Below are 15,137 nucleotides of genomic sequence, written 5' to 3' on the forward strand. Positions count from 1 at the left end.
AAATATTTTTCTCCTTTTACAGCAACATCCTTTAAGTCAAAACATGTTATATTCATTTTGTCAAAACAAATTCTCAGTTTAAAACAATATGACATGTTTTCAACATAGTTTCCAGGTTACACAAAAACAGTTTCACTCACCGTAGCATACACAAAGGCCTAGGTTTGATGCCTGACTAGGTATGGCATGGCAGCACACACCTGGAATCTCTGCACTCAGGAGGCAGAGGCAGAAGGATCAGAAGTTTGAGGCTAGCCTAGGTTACATGATACCTTGACTCAAAACAAAAAAGAATGTAGGATCAGAGAATTGCTGCTATCTAATGATTGAAAGAGCAGTATCAAAGATGTCTGAGCAGAAAGAGAGGTGGGAAACTGGAGAACAAGGAAGCCAGAGGAAGAACGTGTTTCCAGGAGGAGGATGACTAAACAGTGTCCATTGCAGTTAGCTGCCTCGGTGTCGTCTGTGAACCTCAAAGGAGTGTGAAGTGCAGGGGGGTGTGGCACATGGGAGGCAGAGGCAGGACGATGGAGCTCACTGAAATGATACTTAAGCAAATGAGACCGGAAGAGATGGCTAAATTAAGACAGTGGCTCCAGGGTCTGATGAATGATTCAGCAGTTAAAAACACTGGCTGTTCTTCCTGAGAACCTGGGTTTGGCTTTGATTTCTGGCTCCTTTTCTTGGTTTGTTTTGCTTTTCAAGACAGGGTTTCGCTGTGTAGCTCTGGCTATACTAGAACTCACTCTGTAGACCAGGCTGGCCTCGAACTCACAGAGATCTGCCTGTCTCTGCCTCCCAAGTGCTGGGATTAAAAGTGTGTCACCAGCCGGGCGGTGGTGGCGCACGCCTTTAATCCCAGCACTCGGGAGGCAGAGCCAGGCGGATCTCTGTGAGTTCGAGGCCAGCCTGGACTACCAAGTGAGTCCCAGGAAAGGCGCAAAGCTACACAGAGAAACCCTGTCTCAAAAAAACCAAAAAAAAAAGTGTGTCACCGCTGCCAGCCTGATTCCTAGCTTCTAGATGGAGGCTTATAACCATCTGTAATTCCAGTCCCAGGGGATCTGACACCCTGCAGGCCTTCCGGGCCACTGCACAGGCGTGGTACACAGACATACCTGCAGGCAAAACACCCATATACATGAAACTTAAAAGAAAAACACAATGTTTGTTGAGGTGACTACAGAAGGAAGGAGGTAAGAGGTACCTGAGGGGAAAGAGGGAGAGATTTGTGCCTTCATACCCTAGCCTCAACGTCATTTCCTGGAAGAGGCACAGCAGCCACAGGAATGGCTTAGGTTGACTGTCAGCACTGAGAACATGTTTTGACTCCAGTGACATTTGCCTGCAGGCTCTGAGCCTGAACCCTGAACCAGTGACACAGGCTTTGTTTGCCGGATAGAGGATGAGCAAGGTGGGGATCAGCATTAAACCAGCTCTTCTGCTTCCGCAACAGGAGGTTCTGGGGGAAGAGAAGCTGAAGGAGATACTGAAGGAGCGGGAACTTAAAATTTACTGGGGCACGGCCACCACAGGGAAGCCACATGTGGCTTACTTTGTGCCCATGTCCAAGATTGCTGACTTCTTGAAGGCAGGATGTGAGGTAAGAAACCATGCTATGAACCAAGCAATTGTCATTGGTAAATGACCAAAAAAGATACTTAACAAGGCTGGGGACGGGAAGTGGATGGAAGGTGCTGTGGCAGATTTACATTTTGGTGGCCTCTTAATGTTTCTGTCAAGGTAACGATTCTGTTCGCGGACCTTCATGCTTACCTGGACAACATGAAAGCTCCCTGGGAACTTCTAGAACTTCGAACCAGTTTCTATGAGAATGTGATCAAGGCAATGCTGGAGAGCATTGGCGTACCCTTGGAGAAGCTCCGGTTTATCAAAGGCACTGACTACCAGCTCAGCAAGTAAGCACTCGATGGCTCCTTGGAGACCTGGCATTCCTCGCTAATTACAGGGCTGGGAGTCCAAGCACTCTTTACATTGGGGTTGGAAGCTACTTGATACTACCTGTTAAGAACCATTAAACAGTTTATGCCTTTTGTTGGTTTAATTCACCCATCAAAAATGTACTGGCTTGGAAACGCCTAGGTTCTACCCTGTTTGCTACAGATATAAATGTAAACCTAACCCTAACCAAGCCTCAGCCTTGGAGCCCATAGCCTGTGGGAAGGGATGGGAAACATCCAGCCTCCTTTCTCTTTCGGCCTCAGCAAATAATGATGAAAGAAATGTGAGAGGAGGTTGTCATCCTTCTTCCAACAGTGTGTGTTTGTTTGTTTGTTTGTTTGTTTGAGACAGGGTTTCTCTGTGTAGGTTTGGATCCTTTTCTAGAACTCACTCCGTAGACCAGGCTGGCCTCAAACTCAAAGAGGTCCGCCTGCCTCTGCCTCCCGAGTGCTGGGATTAAAGGCATGTGCCACTACCACCCAGCTTCTTCCAACAGTTTTTATTGTGATGTTGCATGGAGATGCTATACCATCTTATGTCAGGGACAGATTTGGGCATTTGTGGCTCTCGTTAGAGGTGGGGGGCATCCTGAGATACCAAGGGGTGTCTATACCTTAAAATAACTGCTAAGTCATGGACACACCATTGCTTGTGAGAGTCAATTTGAAAGATGTTAAAGCATATGCTCTTAGGATGTGTGGAATAGTGTCTTAGAAGTGGAGCACAGATGACTGCTTGACCCTGGGAGAGTTAGAATCTCAGAGTAGGTGCAGTGAGACAAAGTACACCAAACACAAACCACAGGAAAAGACTGAAAAGTGGAGGCTTTCTAAGGCTGGCGTTGGTGCACACCTGTAATCTCAGTGCTCAGGAAGCAGACGCAGGTAGAGCTCTGTGAGTTTAAGATCAGCCTAGTCTACAGAACAAGTTCCAAGTCAGCCAGAGGTACTTAGTGAGACCCAGCCTCAAAAATAAATAAATAAATAAAATGAAAGGTATAAACTATGAAATAGATAATCAAAACTCTGAGATTCAAAGAATGGTGGTGGAGCGTATACTTGCTGTTCATGAAGTCCTGTGTGGAATTCCCAGCAGCCCCCCACATCAAATTCATCAAATTAAGGCCTCTTCCACCACATCAAAAGTCAAATGAAAAAAATAGCAAGCCACAGGCTGGAGTGTAATTCTGTGGTAAAGTGAATACTTTGCACACATAAATTCTTGGTTTCAAACACACACACAAATGCAACCCACAAATGGCCAAAATCCCTATGACATATACAATTGGCCAAAGATTAATATCCAATATTTCAAAAATTATATAACCACTGGATGGTGGTGGCACACGCCTTTAATCCCAGTGCTCAGGAGGAGAACTAGGCAGATCTGTGATCTACAGAGCGAGATCCAGGACAGCTCCAAAACTACACAGTGAAACCCTGTCTTGGGGGAAAAAAAAATTACAGAATCAGGGAGGCATGGTGGTATATGCCTTTAATCCCAGCATTCAGGAAACAGACACAAGCAAATCTCCATGAGTTCAAGATTAGTCTGATCTACATAGTTCTAGGCCAACCAGGGATACCTATTGAAAAATCCTGCCTCAAAAAATAAATAAATAAAAATTACAGTCAATTATTTTAATTAACCTCATCCAGTTTTTAAAAAAAAGATTCAATTGAGTTTTTCTTAGAATTCTCAAGTGACTAGTAATCGTATGGAAAAAAATGGAGATTAAAATCATAGTGAAAATCACAGTGTAGTCAATAAGTGGGAAAAAATTTTAAGTGCCAAAATAGATAATAAAATTTACAAAAATCTGGCTGAAGAGATGGCTCAGCAGTTAATTGCACTGGCTACTCTTCCGAGGACCTGGGTTCAATTCCCAGCACCCACATGACAGCTCATAACTGTCTATAACTCCAGTTCTAGCTGATCTAACACCCTCACACAGACATACATGCAGGCAAAACACCAATGCACATAAAATAAAAATAAACAAAAGAAAAATTTTTAATTGACAAAAATCACTTTGGGAAATGATTTGGCATTATCCACTGCAATTTGAGATGCAGATCCCCTCTGATCCTGGGAATCAGGCCACATAGAGGGAAATGTGCCTGTGTATACCAGTGTAGACACATGTTTACAGGACACTGCTTCCAGGCACAAATGAAAAACTGAGAAGCAGCAATAGGCTCAAGATAAGGTTCCTCTAAAGGGGACAGAAGTGGTAGAATTAGGAGAGGGCACTGGGAACTGCAGAGGTTTTCTTCAATTTGTGTTGTTACTCTGTTCTTTTTTTAGATTTAGTTATTTTATGTATATGCATATATTCACACCCCTTGTATGCCTGTGCCCACAGAAGTCAGAAGAGGACATCAGAGCCCCTGGAACTGGACTTTTGTATGGTTGTGAGCTACCGTGTAGGTGCTGGGAACCAAACCCATGACCTTTGCAAGAACAAGTGCTCTTAACCACTGAGCCACTTCTCCAGCCCTTACATATACCATATACTTAAAACTTCTTTTTGGGTTTTCAAGACAGGGTTTCTCTGTGTAGCTTTGGAGCTTGTCCTGGAACTCACTTTGTAGACCAGGCTGGCCTGGAACTTACAAAGATTCACTTGGCTCTGCCTCCCAAGTTCTGGGATTAAAGGCGTGCACTGCCACTGCCCAGCTTTAAAACTTTTTTTTAAAGGTAGAGAAGAAAGAGTGGAAAATTGTAGTATTTATTGATTAAGGGATTCCAGAAGAGAAAAGGGGATGGCATTGATACAGTATGTCACAAGATAATAGCAGAACATTTTCCAGAACCAAAGGAAAACTAGAAATTTAAAGTAACAGGCTGGGGTGGGGGGGTGGGAGGAGGGAGGACAGGGGAATCTGGGGTTGATATGTAAAATGAATAGAAAATCTCTTAATTAAAAAAAGGAGGAAAAAAAAGTAACAGTTTGAATGCATGAATGGATGTCATGTTGTAGAAGCCGAGGCAGTGCTGTCTTTAGAATGTCCTAACGTCAGGGGCCTGTCCTGGGACACAGGCCTGGGCCCAGCCTTATCGACATCTCTTCTGCCTTTCTCCTTCAGAGAGTACACGCTGGATGTGTATCGACTGTCCTCCATGGTCACACAACATGATGCCAAGAAAGCCGGGGCTGAGGTCGTGAAGCAGGTGGAGCACCCTTTACTAAGCGGCCTGCTGTACCCTGGACTGCAGGTACACACAAGGGCGGGGCACCCGTTACCTTTCTGCACTCTGTCTTGCTTTCCTTTGTGAGGATTTTTTTTTAATGTGTATTGCTGTTTTACCTACGTGTGTATCTGTGTGATGGTATCAGATCCCTTAGAACTGGAGTTAGAGACAGCTGTGAGCTGCCATTGTGTGTGTGTGTGTGTGCTGGGAATTGAACCCGGGTCCTCTGGAAGAGCAGCCAGTGCTCTTAATCACTGAGCCATGGCTCCAGCCCTCTGCACTGTTTCTAAGGAGTGGACACAAGCCTCTGGGGCACTGGCTGTACCCTGTACTCACTCTTCAGGTTGCACTATACCTTCTTTCCTGGCTCTTCTCCATCCTGGATACTTCTTTAATGTAAGTCCCTATCTCCCATTTCCTTTCTGGTTTTGATCTTTGGTTGGGGTGTGTGTGTGTGTGTGTGTGTGTGTGTGTGTGTGTGTGTGTGTGTTTTGAGACAGGGTTTCTCTCTGTAGCTCTGGCTGTCCTGGAACTCACTCTGTAGACCAGGCTGGCCTCAAACTCACAGAGATCCGCCTACCTCTGCCTCCCAGTGCTGGGATTAAAGGCAAACGCCATGACCACCCAGCCGCACAATTTTAAAGTATGAAGCTCAGTTGATTGAGTGCTTGCCTAGAGTACACAAGACTATGAGTTTGATCCCCAGTACCACATGATCTGAGCACTAAAAAGGTAAAGGCAGGAGGATCATGAGTTCAATGGTGAGGCCTGTCTGGGCTACATGAGGAAATTATCCCACCCAGTGTTCTGGTTTTTTGTTTTAATTTAAGCTCCATCTACTCTCCTAATTGCTGAGAAGTGTTGGTTTTGGTTCTTTTTTTTCTTTTTTCTTATTTATTTTATATGTGTAAGTGACCTGTCTTCATCCACACCAGAAGAGGTAATCAGATCCCGTTACAGATGGTTGTGAGCAACCGTGTGATTGCTGGGAATTGAACTCAGGTCCTCTGGAAGAGCAGCCAATGTTCTTAACCTCTGAGCCATGACTCCAGCCTCGGTTTTGGTCACACTATGTACTTCTGCCTGGCTAAAAATTTGCAGGAAGTTTTCTAGCTCTGACTTCAGAGTGCTAAGATTATAGGTGTGCACCACCATGCCCAACCTTTTTTACTTCTTCAGTCAAATAGTTTAGATTTCTAGTCCATGGTAACCATGTGTGGTTATTACTGACAGCACAGATACAGAACGCACTCGTCATTACAGAAAGTTCTGTTAGATAGTGCTGTTCTAGGTAGTTCCTTACTCAACCTTCCTCTATGTTCTCTCTTTCTTCCTCTCTCCTAATCCCAACTAATTGTGAACTAAATTTTACCAATTTTGCTTTTTAAAACTCTTAATCTCAGGTCTGTGGAGATGATTCAGTAGATAAGGTGCTTGCTGCTTCAGACCCCCAGCACCCACTAAAAAAAAAAAAAAAAAAAAAAAAAAAAAGGCCAGGCAGTGGTGAGTTCAAGGCCAGCCTGGTCTACAGAGCAAGTTCCAGGATAGCCAGGGCTACACAGAAAAACTCTGTCTCGAAAAAGAAGGAAAAAAAGTCAGGCAGGTGTGGGAACCTGCCTGTAATCCCAGCACTTGGGAAGCAGAGACAGGGAATCCCCAGACAAGCTAACTGTTAATCCTACTGGATGACAGTAAAGGTCACCAACCCAAAACGTTTGGTCAAATTGAGCAAGCTTTATTTTCTGTCACACAGGACTATCTCCCCAAAGCTGTGTTTGGGAGAATAGGAGTTTTATAGCTCCAAAACTACAAGGCTAGGGTGTTTCCAAGGGTTTGGGTTAGGTAGGAACCTAGCAGGACATTTTAACTTCTCAGGGTGGAGGTCAGGGTATGAGGGTATGGAATGTCAAATTTCAAAAAAATGGGACAAGACATGATCAAGCAGGAGTGAACTTATTCTGATCTTAGCTTCTAATCAGGCCGGTCCGTTACTAACTAGCAAGACTAGCCAAGTTAGTGAGCTCCAAGTTCAGCGAGAGCTGCAGCCTCAGGTGGGGAGCAATGGAGGAAGACACCCCCCACCCATCTCTGGCCTCCACATTCATGTATGCACACACACTTACACACACATATCAGCTCTTAAACTTGTTCTTGCTCCACATCTCCACTGCTTTGGATCATGGGTGTTTTTCAGAGCCATACAACGGCCTGCTAGTGATGCTGTCTGTCTCCAGCCTGCATAGGACTCTGGTCCATGCCCTGTCTGCAACTGGTGTCCTTCTTCAGTGTTGGTCACATTTCTCCTTAAAACTGTTCACTGGCAGGATATTACCAAGGTACCCTAGTATGGCATTCATGGTCTTACCTACTTTTCTCTTTACTATTATTACTATTTTTGAGACAGGTTCTCTCTTTGTACCCTCGGCTGGTCTGGAACTCACTATGTGAAGCGGGGTTACGGGGGAGTGGGCCTTGAACTCACAAAGATCCACCTATCCCTTCTTCCCTGGTGCTAGGACTAAAGGTGTGCCCCACCTGACCAGCTATTTTAATTTTGAGATAAAGTCTTTGTAGCTCAAGCTGGCTTAGAACTCACTATGTAGACCTGGATGGATCTGCTCTGCCTCTCCAGTCCTGAGATTAAGTCACAAGGCACCATACCTTGCCCACCTCCTTGTCTAACCTCTGCACTCACCATGCCCTACGTCTCTTGAAGTTTGCTTTCAAAGACTGAACCATTCACTCTTTTCCTAAACACTTCTCACACTCTGTTTCCTCTTGTAGTAGAAAGCTTCTATGTCAGTGGTTCTCAGCGTTCCTAGTGCTGAGATCCTTTAATACAGTTCCTTGTGTTGTGATGACCCCCGACCAGAAAATTACTTTCATTACTACTTCATAACTGTAAGTGTACTGCTGTTATGATTCATAATGTAAATATCCAGTGGTCTCAGGCGACCCCTGTGAAGGGGTTGGTCGACAACCCCAGGGGTTTCAACCCACAGGTTGAGAACCACCCTCCAGCTTTTGGTGTATTTTGTTTTGTTTTGTGTTTTTCGAGACAAGGTTTCTCTGTGCAACAGCCCTGGCGCTGGATCTGTAGACCACATTGACCTCAAACTCACAGACAAGTGTAGCAGAATCTTAGAAAGTCTTGTTAATAAAATCAAACTTGGGCTGGAGAGATGGCTCAGAGGTTAAGAGCACTGGCTGCTCTTCCAAAGGTCCTGAGTTCAATTCCCAGCAACCACATGGTGACTCACAACCATCTATAATGAGATCTGGTGCCCTCTTCTGGCCTACATGCAGGCAGAACACTGTATACATAATAAATAAATAAATCTTTAAAAAAATAAAATAAAATAAACTTGAGGCCAGTTATTTTGGTTGAATGCTGGAAGGTCAGAGAAGCAGAACAAGCCACAGCCACCTCACCTCGCCAGTTCCTCAGCTGATCCTGCTTCCTCAGACTGGAAGCTTCTGAGTCCTCATCCGAATGTGTCTCAGCTGAACTGCTGCTCAAAGCCTAAAGGCTTATCCAGCCAAATGCTTCTAGTTTCTGGTCTTCAAGCCTTATATACCTTTCTGCTTTCTGCCATCACTCCCCGGGATTAAAGGCTCACTTTCTGGGATTAAAGGCATGTGTCACCATGCTTGGCTGTATCCTTGAACACACAAAAGATCCAGGTAGATCTCTGCCTCTGAAATGCTAGGATTAAAGACATGTACTACAACTGCCTATCCTCTATGTTTAATACTGTGGCTGTTCTGTTCTCTGACCCCAGATAAGTTTATTAGCATGCACAATATTTCGGGGAACACAATACCACCACATTTCCCCTTTTTTTTTGTCTAAAAATTAAAAAAAGCTTTAACTAATACAAGAAAAACTATCCAATAAGTATATATAATATATACGGTCAAGAATTACATTAATGATGTCTAGTCCATTAACATTTGACAGATTCAGATAAAACTCCATTAATATATAACAATGTCCAGTCCAGTAACATTTGACAAGTTCAGACAAAAATTTTCATTACTTATCCTATTTAAAACAAGTAGTTCCTTTTTAGAAGTAGATTTAATAATTGACCTTTTTATCTTAGCATAGTCACCTGAGTGCTAGGATTAAAGGCCTGTGCCACCATGCCCAGCTCTAGATATTCTTAAACCAAGTCCAACCCACAGTCTTATTCTAAGAAGACTTCCCCACAGGAAGTATTGGTATTGGCCCTGTTCCTACCATGAGCGTGTAGTTAGCCTGTACACACTGTGCTGAAATGATCTGTCTCTCTCCCCAAGTGGGTCACTGAGCTGCTTGCAGGGAGGATGTGGGTCTGATTCATCCCTGAATCCCCAAGGCTGGCACCAGGCCTGACAACTAATGAGTGATAGATAGTCAGTGTACAGTTAGTAGTCCTGGTTTGCTCTTTTGGGGGTTTGGGGGTTTTTTTGTTTTGTTTTGTTTTGTTTTTGGTTGGTATTGGGAAAGAGTGGGACAATTGACCTACAGTTCACTTTATAGCATAAATTGATCTAAAACTCATAGCAATTTCTGTGTCTCAGCCTCTTGGTTGCTGGGGTTATAGTCATGAATCACTATACCCAGTTCAGGATTACCCTCCCCATGCCTAGAGAGTATCAAGGAAACTTTACTCAAAAGCAAAGCCATAGAAAGGATCTGAACACTGGGCCAGTGAGATTGCCCAGAAAGTTAAGGCACTTGCTAGCCAGCCTTATGTCCAGACTTGGAGCTCCTAAGACCCACAGGATGAAAGGAGAGACTCAACTCCTATAAGCTATGAGAGAGCATCAGGCCTCATGAGTGAAGAACCTGTTTTACCTCTTATCTAAGTTATCATAAGCCTTTTGTTTTGTTGGAGGTTTGGAGCTAGGGCCTGAATCCAGGACCATAGACAAGTTAAGCAGTTGCTCTTAACACTGACTCTCACACCCTTTTTTCCCCCCAAACAGCATCTTACTATATTGTTCAGGCTGGTCTTGAACTCATGACCTCAGGATAACCTCTTGCTTCTACCTCCCAAGTAGATGTCATGGCAAGCAGGCAGGAGTCACTGCTTTATGCCAGTTCTTTGATGTGACATAGGCTGCCTTATTCAGTGGGGACCTTTGACATCACTCCCTCCCCACTGCATTGGATAGACTAGGAGCATGCGGAGAGCGGAGCCTGTGCCCTCTGCACTAATGTTCACACAGGTCCTCAGCAGCCGTTTCTGAGCCACCAGGGAGGCTCTGTGTTATTTATTCCCTTCTGGCTCTACCCTGTAAAGAAAATCATGTGATTCAAACTTCTCTGTGTCAGACCCATAGGGGACAAATACAGCGGGTGTTTATGTTCATGTTTCTTTCCACAGGCTTTGGATGAAGAGTACTTAAAAGTAGATGCCCAGTTTGGTGGTATTGACCAGAGGAAGATTTTTACCTTTGCAGAGAAGGTGAGTAGCAACTTCTCTCTCCCATGCCTCTGAGATACACAGCTGAAGCTGACTCATTTATGAGGCACAGTCACAGTCACACACCAGACATACACTGGCTGATGGCTGTCCTTGTTCTGTGGACCAGAAAGCAATGTCCACGACGACACTGGTGTGAATGAGCTAGGTCTGTCTGCCTCAGCAGCCCACACTGTCTTGGTACCTACTCCCAGAAAGCTGCCCCAGGACTTGCTGGATTTCCAGACTTGCTGGCTTTGTTCCTTCCTGCTGCTACCAGTTAGGAGTGTCATTCTCTCCTAGAGCTGCCCTGAGTTTTAGAGAAACCATGGATCTCAGAGATGACGTTTACCAAGGTTCGGGGGGAAATCAGGACAAACACAGTTCTTTTCTTGGAAAGAGCTTGAATACATTGAAGAAGTTGTTGTGGTTTTAGTTTGGTTTTTTTTTTTGGGGGGGGGTGTTGTTGTTAATGTTTATGGGTATTTCGTCTGCATACATGTCTATGCAGCAGAAGCCAGAAGAGGATGTCAGATACCATAGGCCACCATGTGAGTGCTGGGAACTGGACCCAGGTCTTCTAGGAAAGCATCCAGTGCTGTTAACCACTGAGCCATCTTGCTGGCCTCTGTAGTTGGTAATTTTTCAAAGCTTCTCAAAACCTGATCTTGGCAAGGTGTAAAGAAAACAACTCAAGCAGAAATATAAATTCCGAGAATACTTTGACAACTCTAAAACGTTCCTATCCTTTGACCTAATAAATTCTGCTCCTGGAAGCCTGACCTCAGGAAATAAGAACAAACAAACAAACCTTGAGTTGTGTATGAGAGAACTTACCACATTATTAATTTAAAGGAAATATTTAGAAATAAACATATCCAGTGGCAAAGAATTAGATAAAAATGTGGTGAAGGATGAAGAGACGGCTTAGATGCCTGCTGTTGTAATATGTGTCTATAGTCAGAGTCTGGGAAAGGCAAAGGCCCTGGGTCCTGGGGCTCACCAGCCAGCCAGCCGAGTCAAAACAAGAAGCTTCAGGGTCAGTGAGAAGCCTGTAAAAATAGAGTGGAGCCGGGCATGGTGGCCCACACCTTTAATCCCAGCACTCGGGAGGCAGAGACAGGCGGATCTCTGTGAGTTCAAGGCCAGCCAGCGTGAGTTCCAGAGCAGCCAAGGCTGTTGCACAGAGGAAACCCTGTCTTGAAAAACAAAAACAGGGGCTGGAGAGATGGCTCAGAGGTTAAGAGCACTGGCTGCTCTTCCAGAGGTCCTGAGTTCAATTCCCAGCACTCACATGGTGGCTCATAACCATCTGTAATGAGATCTGGCGCCCTCTTCTGTATACATAATAAATAAATAAATCTAAAAAAAAAAAAAAAAAAAGAAAAACAAAAACAAAGATATAGTGGAAAAGCAATTGAAGAAGACATCCCAGTGTCAACCTCTGGCCTTTATATGTATCCACACAGGTGAGTGCACCCTCATACTTGCATGTACATGCATGTGTGCTCGCATACACACACACACACACACACACACACACACACACACACACCCTATACTAAAATAGTTTTCAGATTTATTAATGGTTGGGAAACTCGTACAGTGTTATCTTGGGAAGAGTAGCACAGTTTTGGTTTTTTGGGCCAGGGAAGGAGTTGAGGCAGATGTTACTATGTAACTTTAGATGGCTGGAACTCCCTATGTAGACCAGGTTGGCCTTACCATCATAGAGATCCTTCTGCGTCTGCCTACACCTCCAGGGTGCTAGGATTAAAGGTATACGTCACCATAGCTGGCATAGCAGGTTGGTGAGACAGGACCTCTTACAGCCTAGTCTGGCCAAGTCTGACTTGCTGTGTAGTCAAGGATGACCTTGAGCACCTAATCTTCTTGTTTCTACCTCCCAAATGCTGGGATTATGGGTGTGTTCCCCCATGCCCAATTCATGGGGTCCTAGGGATCAAACCCAGCATCTAGTGTAACCAACTGAGCCTTAAACCCAGCCCTTGTATTTTTACCATTGAGACAGGATCTCACTATGTAGCCCTGGCTAGCTATACTCATAGTGTTTTATTTTTATTTTTTAATGTGTCTCATTGTCCTGTCTGCATGTATGTATGTGTACCATGTGCATGCCTGTGGGATGGTTGTGAGCTACCATGTGGGTGCTAGGAACCAAGCCCAGATCCAAGTGCTCTTGACCACTGAACCATCTCTCTAGCCCCATAGTATGTTTTTTAATGACTCTGGAAGCTAATAGTTGTAAGCTAGGTATGATGATGCATAGCCCAGGCTGGCCTTCAGTTTGCCATGTAGCCAAGGATGACTTTGAACTCTGATCCTCCTGCTTCTTCCCTCCCAAGTGCTAGGATTACAAGTGTGTACTGCCAAGCCTGGCTTCTATCATTTTCTTTGTATCCTGCTTAATTTTTTTTATTTTATGTAAATGGGTGTTTTGTCTGCATATATGTCTATGTACCACATTCCAACCCAGTTTCTGTCTTATGTGTAGATCTCTGTCGATCCTAAAGTCTAGTGAACAATGAAGACCACGTATCACACAGCCTGAACTCCGGTCACTGTTGCTTTCTTGTCTGCTGAGTCTTTTTCTTAGCACCTGGTTACAGAAAAATGCTTCAGGGGAAGAATGTGTAGTGGGTGGAGTGCACTCTCAGCAGCCACATGGTGGCTCACAACCGTCTGGAACTGTAGTTCCAGGTGATCTAGTGCCCTCTTCTGCACCAGGCATGCATGGGATGCACAATCGTACGTGCAGGCAAAACACCCATGCACGTAAAACAAAAAGAATATATATATATATATATATATATATATTTAAAAGTCTGCTAACATAATGATGACTGTTGAAAACTATATATGTTCTGCCAGGCAGTGGTGGTGCACGCCTTTAATCCCAGCACTCGGGAGGCAGAGCCAGGTGGATCTCTGTGAGTTCGAGGCCAGCCTGGTCTACTGAGCGAGATCCAGGACAGGCACCAAAGCTACACAGAGAAACCCTGTCTCAAAAAAAAAAAAAGAAAAGAAAAGAAAAGAAAAGAAAACTATGTATGTTCATTAAAAAGACAAGGAAGACTGTAGTACATAGTGCCCTGAAGTCGCTGGTCAGACCCAATGAGAACAGAGCACTGAGGAGGAATTTATATTTATATCTGCTGTTGCCGTGTTTTCATTCCAGTACCTCCCTGCACTTGGCTACTCAAAACGGGTCCATCTGATGAATCCCATGGTCCCAGGATTGACTGGGAGCAAAATGAGCTCGTCAGAAGAGGTAAATTACTAACCACTTCTTTACACTTATTTATCTATGGGGGGAGGGGGTTGTCCATGTGCCTTTACCCAATGAGACATATCACCAGCCCAAAGATTATGCTTCTCCTTTCTCTTTGTGTTTTTGGTTTGTTTGTTTGCTTGTGGGAGGGGCATGGGGTTCAAGACAGGGTTTCTCTGTGTAGCCCTAGCAGACCTGGAACTCACTCTGTAGACCAGGCTGTCCTGGAACTCACAGAGATCCACCTGCCTCTGCCTCCTGAGTGCTGGGGTTAAAGGTGTGCGCCACCACCACCCTTCGATTTTATTTAGTGTTGGGGATTGAACCTAAGGCCTATCTCATGTTGTACAAGCAACGTTCCACAGCTACATCCCCAGGCCACAACCACTTTCGTTTACACATTGATTTGTTTGTTTGTGTGTATATGTGTGGGTCCACACCTGCAATGCCCTGGTATATAGGTCAGAGGACTACTTGGGGAAGTTGGTTCCTTCCTTCTACCATGTGGGGACCAGGGATGGAACCCCAGTCATCAGGCTCGGTAAACACGCACTTTCACCCACTGAGCCATCTTGCCAGCCCCCCACAACCATTTCTAGAATCCAGAAAACTCCAGCAAAAGATAGATTGAAGACTCTAACGAGCAGTCCCGTAGCTAACTAGAGTCTGAATGTCTGTGCTGTGAGGCACAGTATGTCATCCAGTAAATACCAGCCGGAGCGGTCCTGGCAGGGTCTGTCTGGTTAACTGCTGCTGATGACCAGAATGATCGGATTACATGTCTTCCTTCAGCCATCTACTTGTAATGGTAGCACTCTGGAGGCTGAGGCAGGAGGATAGAAAGTACAAGTCAACCTTAGTGGCAGACACCTTTACCTGCCGAGCCATCTCACCAGCCCTAGCTTCAAACTGTTAATGAGTGATATGCCACCTCACATAACTAAAATGTCCATTTTAATTTTAATAGCCGAGCGTGGTGGCGCACGCCTTTAATTATAGCACTTGGGAGGCAGAGGCAGGCAGATCTCTGAGTTTGAGGCCAACTTGGTCTACAGAGGGAGTTCCAGGACAGCTAGAACAGTTTACACAGAGAACCCTGTCTGGGGGGGGGGAGGAGAATGTCTATGGGCCTGGCTGTAGTGGCACACCACCTTTAATCCCAGCCCTTGGGAGCCAGGACAGCCAGGGCTACTCAGAAACCCTGTCTCAAAAGAAAAGGAGTAAGGAATGTTTAC

The 15,137-nt window shown here is 44.8% G+C and overlaps 1 protein-coding gene across 1 annotated transcript in view; it reads left to right on the forward strand.

The window, feature by feature from the left end:
* The window catches only part of Yars1 (tyrosyl-tRNA synthetase 1), a 31,039-nt gene that overhangs the window by 5,726 nt on the left and 10,176 nt on the right, over window positions 1-15,137 (forward strand). The window contains exons 2-6 of the mRNA XM_059255006.1: window positions 1,457-1,603; window positions 1,744-1,919; window positions 5,052-5,181; window positions 10,533-10,613; window positions 13,810-13,902. Of these exons, the coding sequence (XP_059110989.1) occupies window positions 1,457-1,603; window positions 1,744-1,919; window positions 5,052-5,181; window positions 10,533-10,613; window positions 13,810-13,902 (627 nt within the window). The remainder of the gene's footprint in view (window positions 1-1,456; window positions 1,604-1,743; window positions 1,920-5,051; window positions 5,182-10,532; window positions 10,614-13,809; window positions 13,903-15,137) is intronic.

The sequence above is a fragment of the Peromyscus eremicus genome, chromosome 2 (genome assembly GCF_949786415.1).
Source record: "Peromyscus eremicus chromosome 2, PerEre_H2_v1, whole genome shotgun sequence".
NCBI classification, from domain to species: domain Eukaryota; kingdom Metazoa; phylum Chordata; class Mammalia; order Rodentia; family Cricetidae; genus Peromyscus; species Peromyscus eremicus.